At 40.7% G+C, this 27,921-nt stretch overlaps 1 protein-coding gene across 1 annotated transcript in view; it reads left to right on the forward strand.

Annotated features, from left to right (window-relative positions):
• The window catches only part of LOC145343420 (paired box protein Pax-5), a 199,750-nt gene that overhangs the window by 77,133 nt on the left and 94,696 nt on the right, over nt 1-27,921 (forward strand). The window contains exon 7 of the mRNA XM_080189649.1: nt 23,979-24,102. Coding sequence (XP_080045775.1) covers nt 23,979-24,102 — 124 coding nt within the window. The remainder of the gene's footprint in view (nt 1-23,978; nt 24,103-27,921) is intronic.

Here is a 27,921-nt window from a genome sequence, read left to right on the forward strand (position 1 = left end):
GATCAGTGACAGAGGGAGGGTGGACAATGATTGGAGCTAACCATGAGGTGGGATGGTGGGTTTGGGGCTGCAAGGGAGTGTCTTGTCTGAGGGGGTGGGGTTTGGAGATTGAGGAGGGCTGGGGGGGGGATAGTTGGAGGGGGGGGGGGTGCATCAGGATTGCCCCAGACACGTCCAGGAAGCCAGCATTTGGGAGAGTGGTGGGGGAATTTGAGGGACAACAATGGGGGATTGCTGTGCTGGCCAGCAATCAGAAGCCCAGCAGCGTAGGTTACTGAGCAAGTACCGACCCCAGCACTGACAGATCAGTGTATACATAGTGGCTTGCTCAGTGTTATGCTGCCAGCCTCTCCAGCAGGAATAGGCCCTGCCCCCAGTTTTCGTTGCGATTCACGCTAGTGCACTCTGTGATGCACAAAGTGTGGAGATTAATTTTGAAACTCTCGCTGAAAAAAGCGAATTCCCCACTTAGAATCCTACCCAACATTTTCCACTGTAACCCCTAAGAAATGTTATGAAACCAGCTGCACCAGAACCCATCAAGAAGTATGTGAAGCATTGCGAGAAATGGCTAGTTTCATGGTTTTTGGCTTACTGAAGGAGGGGAATAAGTAAAAATGAAACTTCAATTTAGTTATTTATGTTTCATTTTCCCTTTAAGTGCTCTCACATTTGGGTGTCCCGAGTACTACTTAACTTCAACACATCAAACTAGCGCCTGGTCTAGCCTGAGTGTCCAATCAGTTCAACTGACCAGTCAAGTTTTACAATTAAAGGTGGACTCTGAGACAAAAACAGTAAATGCTGAAGAAACTCAGCAGGTCTGATGGTATCTGTGGTGAGAGACTAGCTCTGATGAACAGGCATCCAGATTCAAAACGTTGGCTCTTTTCTCTCTCCACAGATACTGTCAGACCTGCTGAGTTTCTCCAAGTTTTACAATTGTTGTCTCCTTTCATTCATTGTCCTGTGATGACAGTACAACAAACCAAAATGGGAATAACACTCACTAAACAGGATTGTTGATTTAACATTATTCAAGACTAACTCTGCTTAATATCTAAACCAATATATTTAAAAGCTCCGTAAACCTGATCCACAATTTTAATTGCTACTCCAATCTTATTGATAGCACCTTTCTGAAAATCTGCAGTACGACCACATAAGAGGTCATCAATATGCATCAGGGTGATAACTGAAAGTTATTCATTGTGATACCAATAAAACGTTGTGGGATCTGCCCTTAGTTGAACACAACCTCTTTTCAGAAAACCAGACCTCACTGAAAAATGCTGTACCATGGAAGGGCCATTCAGGCACTTGTTTAGTTTTCATAGCTTTTCTTCCCCATGAATGTGTGGCCAAAAGAGTTTTAAAAATTTTCAAGATTATTTTTCCAGCTATGAGAGAAGTCACAAAACACCTAGCAACCATCACCATTTTAGCCTTCAAGTCTCATTTGCGAGGACTTTTTCAGTACGAATGAGATGAAGTTGCTTCTTCCTTACCTGATACATCAAAATAAACTCTGAACCTTCTCTCAAACCAACTAACACTTTGTCTGTTTTGCTTCTCATTAGCTTATCTTCTAGTTTATTGACTGCCACAAAAATTTCTAGGACTTGAGTTTCTAGTTCTGTTCCATGACTGTTCTGTGTCCTCTATTTCATTGTCTAATCAATTCAAACTACAGCTCATGTTTCCATTTTTACATCTGTCAGGGTTACTTCTATGAGCTTTCCCTCTTGAACTATTGGAAGCTCTTTCTCCAGTACATGATCATTTTCTGATGTAAGAGTTATTTCTGGATTCATTATCAGTACTTACATTGCACTTTCATAGTTTTCATTTTTTCAGTCCATTTTGCTAGTCCATGGAGCCTGTTTCTTAACCACCATCCTTAACATTCATCCAAACTTATTATTAGCTTTTCCTATACGTTCCACAATTGTTGCAACTCACTGGAATCCTATGGAATATGTCAGCTGACTACGTATTCTGAGTAATTGGCCTGTGGATGTATTAGTTCTGTTTTCTGTGTCATGATCACTAACTAACATTACTATTATTGTCATGAACCACGCTGAACCAGTGAGGGGGTCCCAACTTGAAACACCGATTTGTGGTGGTGTTTGGGGTTTTTTGGAATATTCTGAGGAGTCATGAAAATCTCCAGTGAGGAACCAGCCCAGTCATTGTGTAACAACTATTAAAGAAGATTTGTTAACTTAACTTAAAAGAAAAGAAAATATACATGAAAATGACCATTATACTCTAAGACGCTTGTGTATGTGAATTGTTTATGTAGAAATTACCCTTTGTTCCAAAATATGTCTGTGATCCATGAACTCACTAAGACTTCCCTTTCCCAAACAATATCCAATTTAAATAAAACTATAACTCAAATCCAGCTTATAATTACTATGCAATACAGGGCTGATGATCAAGCCTGGGAACCTTCTTTTCCTGGTCTAGTGAACGTATTTAAACTGCCTTTACAAAGGTGTTCCTGTAACGCCTTTGCTCTAACACTCAGATGCAACATTGTAGCATCTCTGAGAAGTAAAAAATGACGTGGAGATGCCGGCGTTAGACTGGGGTAAACACAGTAACTTACCTGACAAAGGAACAGTGCTCTGAAAGCTAGTGGCTTTTGCTACCAAATAAACTTGTTGGATTTTAACCTGGTATTGTGAGACTTCTTACTGTAAAAGATGTCACAGAACCCTTTGGCTGTGAAATGGGTCAGAACCCCCTGGCTGTAAGTTGTGGCCTGGTTTTTGGCTGTGAGACATGGACAGCCTCTCTGCTTCTGAGGGGGGTAATTTATATTGTTTCTCCTTTTGTTACTTCAACTTCGAAAGTCACCTGTCTACATTATTATTTACTTGTGTTGGAGCTAAGCATTTCTATATCCCTAAGTCAACCATTCATTTAGGTAAACTGTTTCTATTCCTAGAACAATTCACACCTGATCATCTTTAGATGCTGTCATGCCTTTCAAATGCCCCGATCACTTTTAGAGGCATGCCAGTCCCTGGGAAAGCTCTTACTGTTGCTAAGCAGATTTCTATCTTTCAGGCCTTTTAAAATTCTTGTTACTGTTTTAGGGTTGTAAAGAGTGCTTTTGGTACATTGGCCTTTATAAATCGGAGTATCGAGTATAAAAGTTGGAGTGTTATGGTAAGGTTATATAAGGCATTGGTGAGGCTGAATTTAGAGTATTGTGTACAGTTCTGGTCACCTATTTACATGAAGGATGTAAATAAGGTTGAAAGAGTACAGAGAATGTTCACAAGGATGTTGCCGGGACTTGAGAAGCTGAGTTACAGAGAGAGATTGAATAGGTTAGGACTTTATTCCCTGGAGCGTAGAAGAATGAGGGGAGATTTGGTAGAGGTGTATAAGATTTTGATGGGTATAGATAGAGTGAATGCAAGCAAGCTTTTTCCACTGAGACTAGAGGAGAAAAAAACCAGAGGGCATGGGTTAAGGGTGAAAGGAGAAAAGTTTAAAGGGAATATTAGGGGGGGGGGTAATTCTTCACGCAGAGAGTGGTGGGAGTGTGAATGAGCTGCAGGATAAAAGTGGTAAATGCAGGGTCACTTTTAACATTTAAGAAAAACTTGGACGGGTTCATGGATGAGAGGGGTGTGGAGGGATATGGTCCAAGTACAGGTCAGTGGGACTCGGCAAAAAATGGTTTGGCACAGACAAGAAAGGCCAAAAGGCCTGTTTCTGAGCTGTAATTTTCTATGGTTCTATGGTTACTAAGCAAACCCTTGAGATCAAAAAGGAGGTATTGGGGTTCTTGAGAAACATTGAGGTAGACAAGTCCCCAGAGCCTGATGGGATATATTAAGAGAGGCAAAGGAGGAAATTGCTGGGGTCTTCAGAGAAATCTTTGTATGTTCACTGGCTACAGAGTAGGTCCCAGAGAATTGGAGAATAGCCAATGTTGTTCCTTTGTTCAAGTAGCAAGAATAATCCAGGTAAATACAGCTGGTGACCCTTACATCAGTGGTAGGGAAACTATTGGAGAGGATTCTTTGAGACAGGATTTATTTCCTCTTGGAAATAAGTGGATGTATTAGTGAGAGGCAACATGGTTTTGTGAAGGGGAGCTTGTGTCTCATGAACTTGATCGAGTTTTTCAAGGAAGCGACGAAGATGATTGAGGGTAGGGCAGTGGATGTTGTCTACATGAATTTCGGTAAGGCCTTTGATAAGGTCCCTCATGGCAGACTGGTTCAGAAGGTGAAGTTGCATGGAATCAGAGGTGAGCTGGAAAGGTGGATACAAAACTAGCAGGTGGCAGTGGAAGGATGCATTTCTGAATGGAGGACTGTGACAAGTGGCGTTCCTCAGGGATCAGTGCTGGGAATTTTGCTGTTTGTAATATATAAATGATTTGGAGGAAAATGTAACTGGTTTGATTAGTAAGTTTGTGGACGACACAAAGGTTGGTGGATTTGCGGATAGCGATGAGGACCATCAGAGGATACAGCAGCATTTAGCTCGATTGGAGACTCGGGCAGACAGATGGCAGATGGAATTTAATCTGGCCAAATGTGAGGTAATGCATTTTGGAAGGTCTAATACAGTTAGGAAATATACAGTAAATGGCAAGAGTATTGATAGGCAAAAGGAACTAGGTGTACAGGTACATAGGTCACTGAAAGTGGCAATGCAGGTGGAGAAGGTAGTCAACAAGGCATAAGGCATGCTTGCCTTCATCAGCCAGGGGATTGAGTTCAAAAATTGGTGTCATATTGAATCTTTATAGAATCTTAGTTAGGCCGCACTCGGAATATAGTGTTCAATTCTGGTCGCCACACTACCAGAAGGATGTGGAGGCTTTGGAGAGGGTACAGAAAAGATTTACCAGGATGTTGCCTGGTATGGAGGGCATTAGCTATGAGGAGAGATTGGAGAAACTTGGTTTGTTCTCACTGGAACGATGGAGGTTGAGAGGTGACCTGATAGAAGTCTACAAGATTATGAGAGGCATGGACAGAATGGAATGTCAGAAACTTTTTCCCAAGGTGGAAGAGTCAATTACTAGGGGGCATAGGTTTAAGGTGTGAGGGACGAGGTTTAAAGGAGATGTATGAGGCAGATTTTTTTACACAGAGAGTAGTGGGTGCCTGGAACTCGTTGCCAGGACAGGTAGTGGAAGTGGATACGGTAGTGACTTTTAAGGGGCGTCTTGACAAATACATGAATAGGATTGGAATAGACGGATATGGTCCCTGGAAGGATAGGTGGTGTTAGTTAAGTCGGGCAGTGTGATCAGTGGAGGCTTGGAGAGCCGAAGAATGCATTCCTGCGCTGTAATTTTCTTTGTGCTTTGTTCTTTGTATTATCCAGCCCTTGATCCACCACATTCAGCTCCTCCAGCCATTCATTTCAAAACAACTGACCATGTGAGGTACAAGGTGCCTTCTTTACCTCTATCACCTGTTTAGATTTTGAGATTTTGTAATTATGGTCAATATCCTACAACTATCTAGAGTGAATTCTGAACACGAACCACTCATCCATTCCAGGATGGTTGTCAACCTGCAGTCTGCAGATCAACCAAAATTTAATTCAACATTTCACTGGTCACTGCATGATTCTTTGCAGAGTTCATTGTTGAAAGGACTTTCACCTGAGGTTTTCACAATCATGTTGATTATATTTTCATGGATGTCTCTGAACTTGTCATTGGCAAATTTCCTCCATTATCAGTAAGACAATTTGATGTTCCAGCTTCAGTCTGTATTCATTCCTGCATGTTTTTGACTATATATCCTCTTGCCCTTACCATGTATCAATGTAGAAAGATAAAATCTGGTAGCCAGGTGTACAAAATGTAGAATGAAAATATTTCTGCTTTTGTTCTATGCTTATAAATTCAGGGCAACTGCCTTGTTAGTCATGTGCCATTGAAGGCTTACAATAGAACATGGCTGCTTCCTCTAATACTTTTTACAGATTTTACACTTCTCAATTAGCCTCACATACTCTTCATCAACCACATCTGCATCTTCTAGCAGGGCTTTTGACCTTTGAAGAGCAAATTACCTGCATAGCAGTAAGACAATTCGTTTTTATTCTGATTCTTTTCACTTGATGCCATTACTTGTTTAATACTCTAATGAGAAACATCAGGTTTTGTTAAAGACTTGCAACTGACCTGCTAAACCGCAGATCCACTGACTTTACAAAACTAATTACCTTATCACACACCATGTCAAGTTTCATTTGTGCCTTTTCATAGAAGGTTGATGCAACAGCATAGTTGTTTAACTTGAAACTATGTGGGGGGAGGGGGAGTTTTCTGGCCTCCCCCCCAGTGTGTTTCTCATGGTGGGAGGCGGCATGCCATTCGCTGGTGGCGGGATCATCTGGTCCTGTTGCTATCAATGGGATTTCTACCAGGAGACAAGTGGCAGGAATGCACCGTTGGCTGCACCAGAAGATAAATTCTGGCCTACATCAGGACTTATAAAATGGCTTACTCCAGCTATTTTACATGGAAATGCAGCTCTCTTAGTGATCTCAATCTGTTGTTATCACCAAACTTAAAATGAAAAGTACTATTATATTTCTTATTCTTGCTTGATTCTTATTACTTAATAAATCAGGCTACCGTTTTACCAAATCTATTCTACATACTGTAGAAGTGGAAGCATTATTGAATCCTACATGGTTAAAGGAATCTGTGACTAACACATTCATCACATGGCTAAATCTTCTTGTGACTGGTACCATTTTATAGATTTGTCATTATCTCTATTGTCTTGCCGTCTTTTCATCGTTTATCATTTTGAGGGCCTTGCCATTTCACACTGGACAGTTCATTGTGTAACCATACTTGAAAGCAGCTATTAACTGTCTATGAGCATTCCTGGGATTTATTTGCCTATTATTGGCCTTCCAAGTTTGTCTTCTGCTGCAATAGCCAGATTTGCTAAAGGTGTTTGCATGCTCATTCTATCTTCCTTGAATCTTTCCATTGCATTGACATCTGTGTCCAGTTTCTGGAGTATTTTGAAATCTGGCAATCATTGAGTCTTCTATTCATTGTGAAATGTCTCATTTGTTCCACAAAGGCTAAGGGAATGAATTTTTCTCCAGGAATTGTTTTAAGGCAGCAGATGTTCGATATAACAGAGTTTCCCTCTCTGAGATCTGTACATCAGTTAGAAACTGCAGCCTGTCCATATGAGACACCATAGTACAATCCAGCAATTTAAACGGTCACACTGATCTAGATATCCCCAAATTGAATTTTGTCAATTCTTCTCACAGCCTGTTAAAGTCCATGATATAATCTGCCATGGAATGCCCATCTGTTTTCCAAAATGTAAAAGTCTTATTATGTCTCATAGATATTTAACAAATCATCTTTCAATAGATTTCAGCCAAGAACTCCTAATTGGAGGCTCAAACTTTCTATAACTGATGGGCATCCATCTCACAAAAATGCATTACTTCTAATTTAACCATTTGTAGGAAATGACAATACCAAGGCCATAACTTATTTCCCTTTTTGTTGGGGCATAACTTATTTCTACATACCGACTTCATTCTTCAACTGGTCATATGGTTCACACTCCCATGAATATCAAAGGGTAATCAAACCCCAACAAATTACAGTGACTCTCTGCTATTTTCTTCAAAACTATTAGGGTTTCATTTATCTGTCTAAAAATTATTTTTCTGAGTTTCCAACCTTTACCTTTATGTCTCTTTTATCTTGTTGTACTCCAAAAAATTAGTTGGTAAAGGACAGAGCTGGAGTCAATCTTTACACACTTTTCTAAGAATATATTTCCAGAGTTATAAGCATGCATGTCCTAACCCAACAACCGTGTATATTCAGAGGGGCACAAGTTAATATCCATGATCTGCATGTAATTAAACCCAATAAACAATCCAAACCTTATGACAATGTGTTCACTGTTCCCAAAATGTTTCCATACTTAGTTAATTCACCTGATCTGCCCATTCCCCAGAACCAGATTCAACAATCTCTCCTTGTTGGGCCATAAATGTACTAATCAGGAAATCTATCCAGAACATGTTTTCTAAATTCTTCTCCCATTCTGCCCTTTACACTCTTACTATCTCAGCTGGGAAAGGATCAGATGTTGATTTTGATGATCAGCCATGATCAGATTGAATGGCAGAGCAGGCTTGAGGGGCTGAATGGCTTACTCCTGCTTTTGTTTTTTATGTTTCTATGTCTGTATTACTATATTAGGACAATTAAAATCTACCAATATTACCACAATGTAATTTTTGCACCTTTCTGTAATTTCCCTGAAAATGTGCTTCTTGATTCCTTTCACACAAATTTGTGAACTATAGCCCCGAGACAATAATATAACCCTGGTTTTTCAGCCCTCTGGAGGTGGGAGTGGATAGGGTGAGCTGAGGTGGGGGGTAGGTGTGGGTGGAAGGGCTTGTCAATTGGCTGCGGAAGGTGTTGGGATAGAAGCCCAATGTCTTCCTGCCTCCGTGGGATATGCGACTGGAAGCGGGTTGCCAATTAATCCAAATAAATACTATATTAATAGGGATTTTATGCCAAATCAGTATTTTACAGATTTTAGGAGAGCCTCCTGCTGTGGAGGTAAAACCGTTAGCCACATTGAGGCAGCTTTCCAGCAGCTTTGCAGTTGGGTGTCATGGAGGGGCCCACAGGTGACAAAGGTTGTCTCCCCAATACTGTTGCTGGAAGAGTTACCCTTCCTGGTCCCAGCACAAAAATAAGTTCTAGTTTACTTTCAAGGATGCTTCAACATGGAAGTGCCACCTCTTCTCTCTTGCAGTCTTAACAGCAATCACCTTCATCAGTGGCAGTGCTGAGGCTCAGAGAGGCAGGTCAACGTTCTTAATTGGATAGCAGCTCCAGTGGTGATCTTTTAATACTGTCGGTAAAATAGCCTCTGCAGGTCCTGCTGCCCACTGACTATTTCGTCCTGACGTTAAGACTTCACCCTTGCTTGTGAAATTCTGGCCTGTATGTGATGATTGTAAAGTAAGATGGTGATTGTACGGAGGGATGTGAGTGACTGTGCAGTAGAATGACAGTGACAGTATAGAGCAAAAACAACTTATGTTCATGTAACACCTTTAACAAGAAAAAATGTCACAAGGAGTTTCACAGGAGTAATATAAAACAGGATACGAAGGCTTGAGTGACCATACATTAGAATGTAGCTGCTTTTATAGTTGGATGATTGGAGAAGATGGTCACTGTACAGGAAGTTAATCTGAATGAGTGTGTAGTAACATGTTTATTGTGCCACAGTAAGATAATATCAATAATTGTAAAGTAATTGTATACAATTATATAGCAATGCAATTAATAAGGAGGCAAAGGCTATAGGGATAGAGACAAAAGAAGACTTGAGGCCACAATCAAATCAGCCATGATCTTATATAGTGGAGCAAACTCGATGAGCCAAATCGCCAGCTCCTCCTAACTTTAATGTTCTAATGTTCATATTCTGTGTGCAGCATGATATATAATTCGCAGCAGGACCTATGTGTTTTTATAGTAAGATGTTGATGCTTGTATGGTGTGATGTGGGTAATACAATAAGTTGCTTATTGTAAGGTTAGATAATGTGTGTACAAGAAAATGTTTTAAAATGTATTTATACAATAAGATGTCAGTGGTACATTATGGTGAAGGTGAGTGATTTTACTGTAAAAGTTCTGTATGTGATTGTATATGAAGATGATATATTTTGTTATACAGTAACATTATAGTAAGGTGACAGTGATTGTCTAAGTGCAAGGCACAGCTGCCAATGTGCAGCATTGAAAATCAGGGATACGCAAAAAGCCAGCATTGGAGGAGCGCAGATACATTGGAGAATTGTAGGGAGGAGGTTACTTGGAAGGGAAGGGTAAGGGTAAGGAGAGAGATTTGAACACAGATTTAAAATCCATATGTTGTCAGCCTGTGAGCATGGGGTGATGAATGAACAGAACCTGATCCAAACTAGAGGCAACAGAGTTTTGGATGGGCTCAAGTTCACAGAGTGCAGATTGGGAGGTTTGGCCAGGGATGCTTCGGAATATTCAAGTCAGCAAGTGACAAAGGCATGGCGTGGATAGGAATTCCCACTGTAGGTGAGGTGAAGCAAGGCAGAGGTGGGCACTGTTATGGAAGTGGAAGAGATAATCTTGGGAATGGAAAGAATGTAGGGCTGGAAGCACATCTTCGAGACAAATAAAATGTCAAGGTTGCAGGAAGTCTATTCCCACCCGAGACAGTAACCAGTGGAGGGCGATGGAGTCAATGGATGCTGGAGTCAGAATCAGAATGGAGTCAGAGTTTGTGGAGGGGTCCAAGATGATTGCAACCTGTAGGCAATTGTATAGTAAGCTGAGGGTGATTAAACACAGAACCGATCTGAGTGTTTGTAAATCTTGAGCAATTGTTAGTGTGATTCTAGTGATTATACTGTTAACCTGGATGAGAGTACAGTGCAACGATATGTGGATGATTGCAATGTCAGATGATAGTCACTGTATGGTATTAAGGAGATTTTACAGTAAGGTTAAGAAACTCGAAGATTGAAAAGGTGCCTGGATTGATTAGTTTTTGGTAAAGTTGTTGCCTTTCTATTATTTTATTATAAGTATTGATAATGAAGGAAGTGTCCATTATCAGTGAGCTCAGCTTCATTCCTCACCCTTGATTATCTGTCTGTATCGATTGGTCAATTGATTGCCATACCATTTCTCTTCCTGTTTTTCTCAAAGCCAGGGCTCTGTTAAACAAGAACAAAACATCACTGAATGAAATTCGGCTCGATTATTTTTTGTGATTTGTGAATTACTTTAAGTTGATACAATATGTACCATCCAAAATAGTTGTTCTTATCCAAAGGGACCAAAATGGTAAATGATTCGATTAGTTCTGTTTGGACAAAATTTGGCATACTGTGGGATCTAGGTTCTAAAATTAGTCAGGTACAGGGAGAAATTTAACACGTTTTGAGGTTAAATATTTTGCTTTTATTTCCAAAAGAAGTTCATTTTTGTTTTGACCTTGGTAAACCTCTCGTTTTATTAACTAGAAGGTAATTAATGTGAGGTTCCAGCTCAAAAACAATTTGAGTAAGGTGTTAAATAAGAATACCACTTTACCTTCCAGTAAATATACAGGCTTGCCTGAGGTCAGCTTGTTCTGTCCTATGTATCTCACTCTCTGACTGTTTGGGCTCCAAAGAGGAGCTACCATAGTTTTGTTTCCTATCACCACAGCCACACCCCCCCACCTCCCCCATCAGTTCAACATTCTGGCATGGGTGTGACCAGCCCTTCTTATCTTCCAAATTGTGGGTGTTAAATACTTTAAGAGATAGTGACACGGTGGCACAGCGGTTAGCACTGCTGCCTCACAGAGCCAGGGACCTGGTTTCGATTTCTGGCTTGGGTCACTATCTCTGTGGAGTTTGTACGTTCTCCCTGCGTCTGCACGGATTTCCTCCGGGTGCTCTGGTTTCCTCCCACCGTCCAAAGATGTACTGGATAGGTGCAATAATTATGGTAAATTCTCTCTCAGTGTACCCGAACAGGCGCCGGATTGTGGTGACTAGGGGATTTTCACAGTAACTCCATTGCAGTCTTGATGTAAGCCTACTTGTGACTAGTTAAACTTTAACTAACTGGTGGATGGAGGTATTGAACATTGTGCCCCTCTGACTTTTATGCTTGCATCAATATTTGCAAACTGAGGAAAATTAGCATTTTTGCAGTCACAAGACTATTAAGTCAGAATATTAAAGCAGTTTCACTTAAGGACAAAATAGATGTACTGACACATTAACTATTTGCTGTCTTCTACGTCAAAGATTGATTAAATATTTTGGTGCATTTTCAATTAAATTAAGAGAGCTGTTAGCAGTTTAATGGCATACAGACATTAGATTTGGGAATATTTTTACATGAACAGTAGCTACATTCCAAATAAATAGGTAAGTGGCTTCCATTAAGAGAGCAGATAGAATAAGTGTTTAATACTCGCATAATAATACGCATGCACTCGTTAACAAACTCAAAACTGATAAATAGAACGTTCACATTGGGATTTGAGTATTGCAATTCAACTTTTGTTTGTAGCTTCCTGCATTATAATTTTCCCAGAGAAAAAATACAATAAAGAATGAAGGTTGGCAGTGAGAGAAACTGGAAAAAGCATTTCTGTAGATCCTGTGGCCCCACTATCAGCAAAAGCAGGAACACAAATTTAAAACCAAAACTTACATTTACATAGTGCCATTCACAAACACCAGGCACCCAAAGTCCTTGGTAGCTAATGAAATGCTTTTTGAAGTGTAGTCAATGTTGTAATGTTGGAAACATAGCAGCCAGTTTGCACACAGCAAACTCCCACAATGTTGTGATGACCAGACGTTGTGATGTTGATTGAGCGATAAATATTGGCCAGGATATGGGATAATACCCCTTCTCTTTTTGGAATAGTGCTAGGGGCTCTTTTACATCCATCCAACGAGACATTTGGGGCCTTGGTTTAGCATCTCATCAGACAGCCAGCAGCTCCAGCAGCATTCACTCAGTACTGCACTAGAGTGCTCCTCCTGATTTTTTTGTGCTCAAGTCACAGAGAGGAACTTACACACAGAACTTTGAGATTCAGACACAAAAATGCTACCGACTGAACCACATCTGAAATGTGAAGGATTCTTCAGCCCGATGATCCATCCTGGAAGAGTAGTGATCTATCACGTTAATTTGTCTTCCTCCTGATTAGACCTACCTTTGTAACACCTGCAGGTAGTAGTCTCTATTTCATTTCTCCTTTTGTTGCTCGTCAATGGTCAGTCAAGATACAATAGGAGGTAATTGATAGGAGTAGTGCAGTGATTTTGGCTGGGAGGACTTGAAGCTTTTTGCTCTTTGTGGGCTCCTTCCTGGTGAATCCAGAGTCTTGGTGACAATTTATAATCTTGATATCCATATCTCCATTAATCTGAATCTATGCCAAGTTGGAGGCACTAACAGATTTACCATTCTGGAGATAACAACCCCTTTCCAAATCTTTAGGTTCCAAGAATTCTAATAGTACAAACCTGGAAGAGGTACAGGGAGGAAATCCACCGGTGTTACATTCCCAGTGGGAGTGTAGCGCACAGAAAGAGCAATGGTTAGAAAATATATGCCTGACCTGTGAGTACTTTGAGGAGCACCCTGCACTGGGTGTGTGATATCAGTGACTAAACTTGTATGAGTGCATCCAGAACTGAATTGTTTGATTCATGAGCCCACTTGCCAGGACATGTGACCATGTGGACAACTATTTGGTAGTGGTGGATTGACTGTCTGTTTACGCCAACTTCTAGAATCTCTCTTCAGGGCTTATCCATGCAGCTGGCCTCCTACCATGCATTTTTCACCACTGCAGAGATAAAGTCCAACCCCCGCCGCACACCCCCACTTTAACTCTTCTTCTTTGGCAAACATTCATTAATGAGTATGATTGTCCCCCTAAGAAACTCCGTGTTACAGGTCATAGGTTCTGTGGGTCCTTGTGTGGCTGATGAACCTGATCCTAGAGCTGTATCTTTGTCTGCACATTTGGCAGGTGTTTACGGGGAGGGTGGGTTTGGTCCTTGGACTCTAAATCTCTGGTATTTTTTCCTCAGACTCCTTTTCCAGGCCTTCTTTTGCCTTCGGGTGTCCACAAAGGATTATGTCCCTTCAGTCAGAAGGTTCCTGCAAGTTGGTCTCTTCTGAGCAAGGGTCTGTCAGGTATTAACATTTATAGGTGTACTAAAATCAGTGTCTTTGAAAAAGCTAACAGCATCAGCTTCAAGGCAATGGTAATCCAAAGTTGACTCCGTCTGTCTGACCATGTGGTTAGGACGTCAGAGTCCTGACTGCCAAAGCAAATAGTCTTCGCTGAGCTAAAGGAAGGCTCCAGGACAAGAGGACAACAAAAGAAGTGTTTCAAAGACACCTTGAAGACTTACCTCAAGAAATGCAACATCTTTAACTAACTTTCAACCCAAGACTGTAAACATAAAAAGCCTAATCCACGCAGTTCACCCATCAGAAAACCACCAATTCAGGATCAGCAGAAGAAAAGTTTGAGTTTCTCCCATTCCTTTCTAAAATATGCCACATAAACAAAAATAGAAAAATAAAGAGTGAACAGGTATCAAATCAATTGAATTAGTAATCGATAGATCCGTGATACAGCTTTCACATCGACAGTGGATCTGATCCACAAAGAGTGCCAAAGGCTAAAAACTACCAGGGCAATCTGTATAGTGACAATAATGTAGTCATTTATTGGGCAGGAATGTATGTGCTTCCTGTGAACTTGCATGGTCACTGATTTCACTTTCACTTAAACATGGAGTCGTCCACCAGAAATAGGGTTAATTGAGCTCCTCCTCTCAGCTGTAACATTAGACAGTTGCTTAGTTAAAAGCTAATAATTCAACAATATAATTGGAAATCCAATTTTATATTATCTTCTTAATCTAAACAAGTTTATCTGCCAGATATGTCTACTTGTCTATATTCCTACCATAGCTATCTGCCCCATGTCCATCTACCATACACTTTTTCTGCTTGTCTATATCTCCATCTCTTCACCTTTTCGTCTGTACTGCTGTCTATCTCTATACTCCTATTAAACTATCTATTTACCTATCAAGATAATCCAAGTTATTTTGTTGAGCTAACTGCCTACCTAGTCCTTCAGCTATTTTATCTATCTATGATTGATTTCATTTATGAGTTACCTATTTACTCTTTATTTTTCTATTTTTGTTTATGTTTAGTCTATTCTCCAGATTGTGTCTATCCTTTGGTTTCGGCCTGTTCATATATATATATAGGCTTCTATATCCAACTGTTCATTTCCTCCCCCCTCCCCTATGTACGTGATATCTGTCAAATCTCTATACTGCCATATCCCCCATCTGTGTAGGTAAAGATATAGTTATGTAGCTTTCTACACATTGTTAACATGAATTACATAAAATTACAATGCTCAAGGGGATTGTATGTATTTCATGTTTTGATCTTTTACACTTAATATCTACCTATTGCTAACAATCTGCCTACATTCTACATACTGCTTGGTCCATTTCATCCACACATCCTTCTAATTATACATTTATCAGCTATTTATTACCTCCTTATCTAAAATCTTCCCATTAGTTGGATTTATCCAAATGTTGTGTCTGTTCACCTATCTGCTATGCTGTCTCAGTATGTTTCATCTTCCATAGTGCACTAGATTAATTTTAGTATCTGAAGATTTGTTATAGTCAGACTTGGACTTTATCCACTAACTAAAACCGTCTTTGAATCTAGTCCGATGTGAGGTAGATTTATTAAGTGAAGTAGAAATCTAAACCAAGCATCGGAGCATGCAGAATGGCTTCCAGCAGGAGAAGCTTGCCCCATATTTACCTTCAGCAGACTATTAAACAACATGAGGCTATTAATTTGGTTTCTGACTCTTCACTAAAACCCATAAAATCACACAGTTGTCAAATAGAGTTCATTTTAATTTCCTTTCAATCACAGTAAATTATTCAGGTGATAAATCAGCTGGGCCAGTCATCCCTGTGTAATAGAAACCCTAATTTCTGGCTAATTACCCAGCCCATTGCTGCCAAAAGATCAATACCAAAACAAAATGAAAAGGCCTGGAAATCCAGAGACGGGGCTGGGGAAACTGAGCTCCGGGAGTGTGATAAAAGCAGGCGCTATTTACCGTGTCCATACTCAGAGTTCAGAGGGCATGTGAGAGCGTTAACCCCAGTGAAGGTCATTCGAGAGGAAAGTTGCCCTCAATAGGGATTGCCTCCCTTAAAGAATTGCAATTGATTACATTCATTCAGCAATCAAATGTAATTCAGCATTTCAGAATTTCTTTTTGACGTAAAAGGCAATTTTTTTCAAAGCTTAAAAAAAGCTTCAAAATAACTTGCTCTTTTTCAACATTACAATTGGGGCAGGGGCACATTATCAGTTACTGCAACTGTTTACTCCACTGGTGTATGGGCTGTGTGAGATTCTACAAAAAGTGAATATTTCCCTTAAATTTACCTTCAGAAACACAAAACTTTCTTAAGCTTCAGTCTGTTCTCAGGCCTGTTTTGTACATCTAATACGATACAGAGCTTTCTATGCCATAGAACAGCAAAATAAATTAAAAGACAATTACCCGTTGTCTCATGCAGAAATTAAGTACATCCATTTTCATTGAGCGTTTACACTCCACACAAAGGCTTGGGGACTGGAGAGGGGAATCGGCAGCATTTCTGTCTGGAATGTATGTCAACAAAACGCCTACCCTGGCGTCCGTGGTGGGTGACATATTTTAAAGCGGACTGCAGATCTCTTCGAAGCTTGGAACTAAAATAAAGAGGGTGTTGTGTATGGAGTGGGGGGTGAGTGAGCGAGCTTTCTCCCTGTCAGGGGGCTGGGGATGTTAGTTTATCACAGGTAGGTTCCTTCTCAAAAAGCAATTATCGAGGAACTGACAGACTCGTCACGCATATGATTGCAGCCCAACGCTGACCTCCTCAGGACACCAACATGCAGCCACCAAAGTATGAAGGAAGCTGAGGTATAGCAAGCGCCAGGCAGCTTTCACTGTTTATCTTTCATTGGAAATGTTTTTTCAACCTCCTTTCCAAATCTAAAAATGATCTTGTTAAAATATAATTGTGTAATCCTAAAAAAAGGAGTTGATGTTTTTACATTATGTTTTATTGTATATATAACATTTTATTACTGAATATTTATGTTTTAAAAAATTCTGATCTATTAAAGAATGCCAGAAAATAATACACTCAGATTGTAGTTGCTGTGATGTCGAATCCAGTGGAATAAACTGAGACACACATCTTTAGAGTTATAGCCCCATTTTCGAATGAAATAATTTCTACAAGAGCAACTCCTATTACTGAGAGGAGAACACAGACATTGCGATTTATTATTATTTATGGTCCCACGACTTGTTTATGTGCAACCATGTTTGGTGTGTGAGATGGAAATGTCATTATGCAAATGACATTGAATGTCCTTACTGAGGCTAAATAATTTTTGTATTGGACGATTAAACCTCATCTGTTATCGGTATGGGCTGCAGTGGGCTATTAAACAGTCCCAGCAGTATTTACTCCCAGTAATAGGAAAATGGGAAAAGAAAAGGCAAAACAATTGCTGCAACTAGACTGTGATTGTCCTGTGGAAATTTATCTTACGGTCCAGATAGCCATCTTGTACAGCAGTGAGAGGTAAATCAGAGAAAATATATTCTCTCATACAGGCCTATTTGAATCAGTTTGCTTGAAATTAGCTCAATCTTATCAGGAATAAATTGGCAAGATTTCAGATACTATCAAAGGGGATTGGAAGCCAATAGACTCCAGGATAAGTTGCACGTCATCCCTTACGCAGCTGGGGAGTCACATTTGTATCAGTGTTGATAGCTTATGAATTCCAAAATTGACAGAATTTACAGAAAAATGAGGATAATCCATCTTCCTTAGTGGCCTGTCAAAACCTGGTCATACTTCATAATCTTCAATTACCGCTGCTATTTTCAGACATTTACATGTCGGCATTACAGAGATGTGGAAATGAGAAAAGAAAGGGAGAGGGCTATGGAAAAAAAAAATACAGCTGTTTATGTGGCAGAGAATAAAGGAGAAAAAAACATAGCAGGTTGGGGCTTTGAAGGCTTGAGCAAGCGAGAGAAAAAAAACTACTTTTTTTCTGCTCCATTGCTCTTAAGCAGAAGAATATATTGGTGTGTGTCCTTTAGTTTCAACCGATTTCTCTATTGGTTGCCACAGATAAATATCGGAGATTATTATGCTGTGATCTTGACATAAGGGTTATATAGACATACCTCTCGGAGAATGTACCGTGCAGTGGGATGGTGTGGCAGTAAATCACTCTGCTCACACATCAGGGAGCAGAGATTGGTATAAATTGCGCAGGCCAGGGTCAGCCTGCAGTCACCTGTGTGATGAGTTTGGTTGGTTCGAAGCCGGCTGCTGATACAGCTAGGCCACCCTGCGGCAAAAACTCTGCCCTGACATTGGAGCACACGTTTGTAATCTGTGCTAACGAGTTTGATTAATCAGTCAGTAGCTCCAGTGAAGTGATATCAGCCCAGGATTGTACACGGCAGAGAATGAAAGCTGGACCAGGTATCCTCTTCGCGAACCACCCATCCCGCCCTCCTCCCTGCCCTACCCCAGAACACAATGGCATTAGGATATTCACTTTAGATTTCACCAGCCCCCATCCCACTAACAGCACTCAGTTTACATTCCTTCTCAGCCATAGGCAGGGCACTCCAGACTAATCTCACTATGAAGAATAATGGAAGGATGGACAATATCATCCGATTGATGACCATTCCTAAACTCTAATTTACCAAGAGAAGGAAACAAAAGAAATGGTGGATGGTTTGAACAGTAGCAGGGAGGTTTATTACGGAGCTATAGTGATTGGGAGATATTCTTTATTAACTGGTTGTCCCTACCCAATGAAGCTGATGTTGAAAATCATTAATCTGCAGAGTCCAGTTGCTCACAGAATCCGTCAAACATCTGCTCTTCAATGTTGTCTTTCCAAAACATAATAAGAATGTGTTAAATCTAACAGTCAATGTCCTAGGACCACACCGTCTTCTGTCAGGGAGAGTATAGAAACTATGGGTGGAATCTGGATCATCCTGAATTTCACCTCATTTAAACTGGAGGAAGATGCTTCAGTCACTTTTGTCAGTGATTCAGCTCTGGGAATGTATGTGTGGATACTGCTGAACTAACACATAAATCCCAGCCAGCACATCCCAGTCAGTCCTAAGGGAAGCCAGGGTCTTCTGAGGGAAAGGATAGGTTCTGAACTGGATCTTAAAAAAGCTCCAGAAATCAGAGTGAGGTAGACCTTCAATCCCAGATGCAATCAGTTATTTCACTGTGCCAAAATATTCTTACCTCCTATCAGAAGATGCATATTAAATTATATCTTCAGAATTTTAAGTGATATTCTGATAATTTGACATTTCTGTAGCCACCAGTTCACTGTCTCCATTATTCAAATTATCCCATTGTTTGAATTTGAATTGGGATTTTTAGCCTTTGGAGAAGGCAACAATGTACTCTCAAAGCTGAGCAACTCAAAGCTTCCGGCACAGGCCCTTTAAGTTACCGCGCACTTGAATGGTCTAGAAAATTTAAAGGGCCCATGCAGTTATACAAATCACCAGTGCTCCACAAGGGTAATTAGAGGGTACATTGATGGTCAGGAATTCACGGTGGGAACAGGGATCCCAGGCTTTCAGGCCCCTGCCATTCTTTGTTCCTGACTGATTAAATGATCAGGCACATCACTGATGAAATAATCTTGCAGAGAAAAGTTTGAGTGAACATTTCAATGGCGTTTAAAAGTGAAACAAATGATGCCGTGGGGGTGATTAGACATGCGCCTCAGGCCAATCATAATTTGACAACAGTTCCTTGAAGCATCACGTCAATGTAGAGATGTCTGACATGAAAATCTAAGCTTTGTTCCCAGGGGCTCTTCCACTGTGAGCTACCAGCAGGAGCTGGCGTTCGAGGAAGTAGCAGCAATGTTTACAGAGAAAAAAAGTGCAATAGCATATTTTACAATCTGATTTGAGCAAGAATTACATAAAAGTCCTTGAGTTCAGCTTGCAGTTTCCCATTAATTTTGAGACTTACTTTAAAGGGACAGGTGCCAATGGAGTTGTTTTTATTAGGCAGTAATCAACTGTTGCAATTTACGAAGAATTTCCATTAACCAAGACACACTTAATTCATTACAAAGCTGGCATAATTGCTGTTTAAACAATTACCATTAACTTATCGGTGCAATGTTTTCTGTTTGCTGGTTAATCCAGTTAAACTATTATTGATAACCAGTTTTATAAGAACATATGTATTCTACTAACGTTAACCAGACCTCGCTGCATCAATCAGGTGGCGAACACAATTGATAGATTAAAGGCTATTCAGAGCATAATTCCCACATAGTACAAACATGCAATCCAGTTTGAGCGCAAATTTAGAAGGTGGTGTGGGGTAATTTTGAACTTGGCCTTGGGTGGTAACCAGCAGTAGAAGATTTCCCACACATTGTGGCACCTGCCCGATTTTAGTTCCTTTGCAATAATTGGATGGGTTTCACAAAAGGCAGATGATCAGATTGCCATTTGGGGAGAAGTTGGAAGTGACCTCTGTGGTTTGATCTTGTCATTAATTATTAATGGGTTAATTTATTTACAGGAAAAGGATTTAAAATCCAGGGCAATGATTTTCCTGTGTCCTGCCTCCAAATAATGCCATATAATGAGTGCAATATGGCGGAGGAATGGGTGACAATCCTTTGCTCCTAAACAGCACTGCATATACAAACCTCCTCTACATCCTGTATCTCACTGCCCCTGAAGAGGATGCTTTAAAGTAAATTGCATGCAAATAAATAGCAAAGACTCTGCATTTGTACCTTGTTTCATAGGACCGGGAACTGTTTGGGAATTAAACTTTGTTTCATAAGACCAGGAACTATTTGGGACTCTAAATCAAAAACAGATTTGTGGTTTCTGTACTTACTGCAGAATATAGTTAATCCCTTTATACTTAGGGAAGGAGGTGACTGTGCCCAGTGTGGCATAACTCCATTGTGTGACTTATTTGAATGCGTACGAGATGGATATCTCGAGCAGGATTTAATTTGATCCAGACCACTGTGGCAGGAAACATGGCAGCTGGGCACACTTAATTGGAGGAGAGGTGGTGCATTCGTCTCTCAGTGACAGGAAAACCTCCCACAATTGAGTCAAGGGGGCCTATGCGGGAAACTCACCAGTTCACTGCAAGTTATTAGTTAGGCTCATTTAATGAGCTAATTGATACCAATTATCCCCGAACTTGCCAGAATTTCGTGATGGCTCAAGAATTAAATGGGAGTCTCATGATTTTACCGTGTCTCCTGAAGGTCAACCAACAAATTCTGTGGGTTTGCCAGTGGCTTACTGGTGGGTCCCTCGTTATTAGGCAGTCTGTGCCCCAACAAGGGGCCTCACATTGGCAATGTGGGGTGCTGAAGGCCACCCTCCTACCCTTACCTCAACTCTCCTACATCCCCAACCTCTGTGAACTCATTCAGTCCTCACTCAGCTGAGACAAACTTAATTTGGTTGGGCTTCCCCCATGGAAGTGATGTGGACTTCCCACTGGTTCTCCAACCATTGTGCGGGATCCAAATTGGGAACATTAAATGCCACTTTTCGTGAAGCCCCCTTGACAGCTGCTGATGAATTTGCCATCTCCTGAGCCACGAATGTTTGCTTCCCATGAAGTAAGAATCCTAACCTCACCCACAACTCCCTGCTACCTGAAATAAAAATAGAAGCTTTAATCAACTCAGCTCCATCCTCCTAACCCAGACCATCATTCTTCATATCCACTCTTGTTTTCACTGTGTTTCTAGCACCTACCTTTTGGCACCAGTGATACCATCCTTTAACCAGATCCCTCAATGGAAGACTGCAGGATCTGAACTGCTGCCTGAGTTGCGTTTGCCAACTGAGTCATGGCAAAGCTCCACACAGTTATTCATGGAAGATGGAATTATGAGATGAGGATCTTGAATAAACAATTCACAGCTTCTGGAACACTTTGATTAATTTAAAATCTTAGCGATTTTCCCCAGAATATGTTCAAATAATGATGCTGTTCCATTAGCTTTACAAACCTCTGGTTAGGCCTCAGCTGGCTGAGCTCCGCACTTTAGAAAGGATGTCAAGGTTCTGAGCTAGATGAGGTTTAGCTGCAGTCTGGGCTAGATGAGGTTTACCAGTATGATACCAGGGTTGAGGGACTTCGGTTACATGGAAAGATTGAAGAAGAAGCTTGGATTATTCTTGGACCAAAGCTGAGGAAAGACCTAACATAGATATTCAACATGATGAGAGGTTTTGATGCAGCAAGAAGGGAGAATTTGTTTCAGGGTCATTAACCAGAGGGTGCAAAATATCTGGCAGAAGAATTGGAGTGGGCCTGTTGAGAATTGTTCTGAGTATCTGAGAAGGTTCAGATTCCATAAGAATCTTTAAAAGATTTGTGCTTGAAAAGGACTAATTTGCAGTGTTTTGGGAAAAACACACAGTGAAACAAAATTGGTCAGTTCTTCCAAAGAGCTGACCCAGGCATGAGGGGCCCAACAATCTCTTGCTGTAAGTTTCTATCAGTACCTGGAAAAAAGTTGTCTCTTTTTTATGTTGGGACTTTAACAGCACCTTCCCCTTTAAAGATGCTGGTAGCTTCTAAGGACACCAGATATCCCTGAGTTCCTTTTCCATCAGAATGGTGCAATCCCTAATATCTCCATTATATAAATGAGGCCTGGCAGAAGTCCTGGGGCTCAGCCCTTGGACCAGGAAAGGGAGAGCGAGAGAGAAGCCCTCATCCTTAAATACAATCTAAAAGTTCACATCCGTAGATTCTCATCTTTCTGATGTCAAATGAAAATAGTCAAAAAAAGTCCTGTGACTGGCTGCAATACTGTCATCTGTAAAGTTGGTCCTGCTGTTTGCTTGTATCTGGTCAGGTGAATAAATTGAGGCCATAAAAAAAAGTGGAAAGAGAAAGCGACCTGCCACTCAAAAGGCAGCAAAACAAATTGCTGATTGTTTTCCTTAGCTGCCCATGAGCGATTGTCAACAGTACAATGAAGATTTAACAAATCAGTTAAATAACTAACTTACCCACTGATGTACCCACAGACTGTGTAACTGTCTTCTACAGTTTTAATGTGCAAATGCTATCTCTCTGTCACAGGCCTGGGTTTACATTTTATCCCATTCCGAAGGCTTGGCCACTTTACCCTTCACTTTGTTAATGACCTTTTGAGGCCTACCACTTGAGTTTCAATCCATTGACTGTGTCCACTTGGATCAACTTTCACTTGGTGTCAGTCTGCTATCTGATAAGTCAGCAATGGCCTGCATTGGAGTGGTCAATTTGGTTTATTTGTTGTGTGTGTTAGTTGTGGCTCAGTTGATAATGTTCTTGCCTCTAAACCAATAGGGTATAGGGTCCATTCTAGGACTCGAACACAAAAGTCAAGGCTAACACTCCAGTGCAGTGCTGAAAGAGTGCTGTACTGTCGGGAGTGAAGCCTTTAGCTGAGGCATTAAACTAAGGCCTTGTCTGCACTCTCAAGTGGATGAATGTGATCCTGTGGTACTGTTTTGAAGAAAAGTAAGGGAATTATTCCAAGTGTCTTGGGCAATATTTATCCCCGAATCAACATTGCAAAAATAGGGGATCTGGTTACTATCACCTTGCTGTTTGTGGGAGATTGCTGTGTGCAAATTGATTGCTATGTTTCCTATATTGCAACAAAAGTTCTTCACCAAACGTAAAGCACTTTAGGATGTGAAGGTGCCTTATAAATACAATTTCATTTATTTTCCTTGGTGCCCACAGCTATGCGGTAATGTGCTACATGATCACAACAGTAAAATTAACTGGTTAAACATTTGTCTGGATGTTCAGTGGTTTAATGTAGCCCCCCCGCTTCCACTTCAGACAATGTGACGTGCAGGCCAAGGAACTGGTTTCATAGAGTCATAGAGATTTACAGCAAGGAAACAGGCTCTTCGGACCAACTTGCCCATGCCGCCCTTTTTTTGAACCCCTGATTTAATCTCCATTAGTGTGTGTGCTGGGTTTGTTGACATCAGTCAAGACCCGCAGCTATTTTCTTTCCCCATGATTTGATTTTACCCTTTATGTGTCACGGGTTCCTAGTTCACTCCAGTCCAATATTGGTGGACTCCTGACAGTTAAACGATTGATACTACTGGGAGTATATCAAATAATAAACTGCTTGCGTGAGAAATTACAAAGAAGCTCTTTTTGTATTTCTAGAGTGCAGAGTATTCCGCCATGGCCTCACTGACTGGGGGACTGGAAGATATGAAGTCGAGTCTAACAAATTCAGCTGACATAGGGGCCAGTGTCCCAGGACCTCAGTCTTACCCCATTATAACAGGTAAATGGGCTTGTTCTTGATATGAAGCATGTCTTTATTTACAGATGATTACACTGCAGTGTTTTTCAGATATTATTGATTTTCTAAGAATCATAGAATAGCATTCCTGTAATGCAGAAGGAGGCCATTCGACCCATCGAGCCTGCACCAACAACAATGCCACCCTTCTCCTATCCCCATATCCCCATTTATCCTTCTAATCCCCCTGACATTAAGCGGCAAATTAGCACGTCCAATCCACCTAACCTACACATCTTGAGACACTAAGGGGCAATTTAGCTGGGCCAATCATCCTAACCTGCACATCTTTGGACTGTGGGTGGAAACTGGAACAATCGATGGAAACCCACGAAGAAACGGGGAAAACATGCAAACTTACACAGTCACCCAAGGCCAGAATTGAACTCAGATCCCTGCCGCTGTGAGGCAGCAATGCCACTGTGTCGCTGTGCTGTCCTTTATTGATATTGAAATATTACTGACTTGTCACAGCAGAAGATTGGGAAAGTTGTTCTGTCTGCAATGATCATTTCAGAACGACAACTTTGACTCTGTTTTCCATCACCCCATCTGCTGCACCCAACTAGCTATGTGTACTGAACTGTGTACAGATGCAAAGTCTCACCTGCTACTGTCCACCCCAGAACATAGAACATAGAACACTACAGCACAAACAGGCCCTTCGACCCACAAGCTGTGCTGATCATATCCCTACCTACCAGGCCTATCTATAACCCTCAATCCCATTAAATCCCATGTACTCATCCAGAAAACTCTTAAAAGATCCCAACGAGTTCGCCTCCACCACCACCGATGGCAGCCACTTCCACTCACCCACCATCCTCTGAGTGAAAAACTTACCCCTGACATCTCCTCTGTACCTACTCCCCAGCACCTTAAACCTGTGTCCTCTCGTAGTGACCATTTCAGCCCTGGGAAATAGGAGAGAATGCAACATTTCTTCATTTAAATTTTTTCTAGAAACTGTCAAAACAAAGTCTTCCAAATGGAAATGATGGAGCCAATTGAAATTGTAAAAACAAACGGTTATGGTTTTTAGGAAACTACACCTGTCAATCAATGCAGTCCAGAAAAAGTATTTAAATACATCTCAGCACTTTCACAACGCTGATCAATGTACTAATCAACGTATCTTTGCAAGAAATAGCGTTATAAACAATAACTGAAGTAAAATCACATCTAAGTCATGAAAAAACATTTAAGTTTGAAACTGAAAGAACATTGTTTTTGTATTTCAAAGCCTGTCAATGAAAGAATTTCAGGGATAGCTGATTGTATTCTTTGTTTTGCTACTTGGAACCGGGGTTATCCTATGGTTCATGACTCCTTTGAGGGGCCATGAACATATATACTTATGAAAGGGGCCAAACTCCACAAACATTGCTGGGGCAGTGGGTAGATGCTTGGGTGGGGGGGAGGGGGTTGAGCTACCCACTCATATAATAGCTGCCATATCTTACCCTATTCTCAACTGGAATGGGGCAGAAATCCTGGAATCGCATCCTACCTACCTTTTTTAAAGGTCTCCTGGGTCAGGCCGTCTAGATGGAAATCTGGACCACTATCATGTGGCAAAGAGAAAGTTGTGCAAAGTATGTGACAAGTGCTCTCACTTCTACCTGAATTTGTGGATGGCGAGGGGACTATTATAACCCTGTGTGACAGTCAGCTGAGTATTAATTTACATAATCCACAATTATTGTACCAAATCACAACGACAAAACTTCTAATAGGCCGAGTGGCAGTGCCACATGGGAATAATATACACAGGAGTTTGAATGAAAATTTGAACAATACAAGCAGAATCTAAACATCTGTGTAATAAAGGGACAGTTCATAGACTTGGCTAAGACAGTACATTCAAAAATTCAAATTAGATTTGTGGTATGTTTTCAAAAAATTCACTGTCTTATTAAAACTATTTGCATGTGTAGCAGGTTCAGTGTGTGTTATAATGAAATAAGGACACAACTGTTAGGTTTTAATCACATAGGTAGGTTTAACTATTCCAAGCATTTTGCATTTTGCATCTTTCACTTACTCAGAGGGAACAGAATGTGGTGGCTTTGGTTGGTGTCTCCATGGTCTCTCAGTACCTGATATGCCCTGAAACTCTGTGTTCCTCCAGTTTCAGCCTCCTGTTCAACCCACACTCTCTTTGCCCCGATATTGACAGCCATGCATTCAGTTGTCTACATCTCAGGCTTTGAAATTCCCTCCCTAAATCTCTCCTCTGCTGTCTACTCATAGACTAAACTGTCCTAATATTTCCTCCTTTGGCCTGGTGTCTGTTTTTATCTGATTCTGCTTCCATGTGGTACCTTGGAGACATTTTACTCTTAAAGGCACTATATAAATGTAAGTATTTGCTGCTGATTTCTGATTAGTTCAGGCATACTGCATTCACTTCCAGTTAGCCAGTTTGAAGGGAGAAAGTGTCAGACAGATGTAAAGATGATGGTCTCGGGCCTTTAACCCCTTTTGTGTTTTTGGAAAAACCACAATCCATTCACGAGGGCTTAATAAGTGGTTGTTACCTGTGCCCTGTCTGATTGGTTGGTTACGATTATTATGGACTGTGCTAACAGCAGGCTTGTTGTCACAGATGTCAAACTGACAGACAGCTCGTTAAGAATCACTGACACAATATGTAAAAATGCATAGAAAATGCCACTTGTGGGGTTATCTGCATTATATCGAAAGCCTCATTCACTTCAGTATTTTTGTACAGTAAACTGCATCTGGTCTAATACGTGTAGCATAAAGAAGAGATTTTTAAAACATATTTTGAGTTCTCTTTTTGAGAAGGAGTTAAGTACTTCTCATGTTTTGGAAAATACAGAATGGGAAGGATGCATAATTTTCTTTGTGAATTTTGACCTTGAAGTTATATGAATGAGGAGTGTGAAAGCAAAGGACTCATGAGAATGCAGTTTCATTAGTGGAAATAAAAAATAGCAGCAATCCTGACTCACCTGCAAATCCTCTTAGTGCTCTTCAAGCAGCTAATGAGACTTCAAAGCATCATATGAGTCCAAGAAACCAGATATGGGGAATCATGGCATAGGAAAGGTGATAAATCTGATTTAGCAACCAGGCCCTGTAACACAGCAACCCCATTGATTCTTAGTGGGTAACGAGAGCTCCCAAAATATGTTAAGGAGACATCCGGGATGTCAGCTTGCGCTAGAAAGAGTGAACTCATTGTTTATGATCAGGAGGATCTAGCAGAAGTTTGCAAGAAGCCATGTAACTTAAAGAGGACACAATTCTATGAAAATAGAATTGCAGCAGAAAACATGACCTGCTAGTCTTGGTTGACAAAAGTATGGCTCCAAGGTGTTGCACAACACAAAGGAAAGTAAGCTCTGAAGTGGACATAAGGAGGCTGGCTAAAAGAGAATATAGATAGGTTAGAGGAGTGGGGAAATATCAGACAAATGGAGTATAATGTGGAAAAATGTGAGATTATCCATTTTGACAGGACAAATAAAGAAATTATCTGAATGTGAAAGAGATTGTAGAGTTTTGAGGTGCAGAGGGCTCAGATTGTCCTTGTGCATGAATCATAAAAAAGGTTTGTATGCAGATACAGCAAGTAGTTAGCAAAGCTAATAAAATTTTCTTCCTTTGCAAGGAGAACTGAATACAAAAGTAGCGGGGTTATGCTTCAGTTGTATGGGGCACTGGTGAGACCACACCTGGAGTATTGTATACAGTATTGGTCACCTTATTTAAGGAAAGATGTAAATGCATCGGAAGCAGCTCAGAGAAGTTCACTAAATTAATACTTGGAAT

The sequence above is a fragment of the Carcharhinus amblyrhynchos genome, chromosome 5 (assembly GCF_965287045.1).
Source record: "Carcharhinus amblyrhynchos chromosome 5, sCarAmb.v2.hapA, whole genome shotgun sequence".
Classification (NCBI taxonomy): Eukaryota; Metazoa; Chordata; class Chondrichthyes; order Carcharhiniformes; family Carcharhinidae; genus Carcharhinus; species Carcharhinus amblyrhynchos.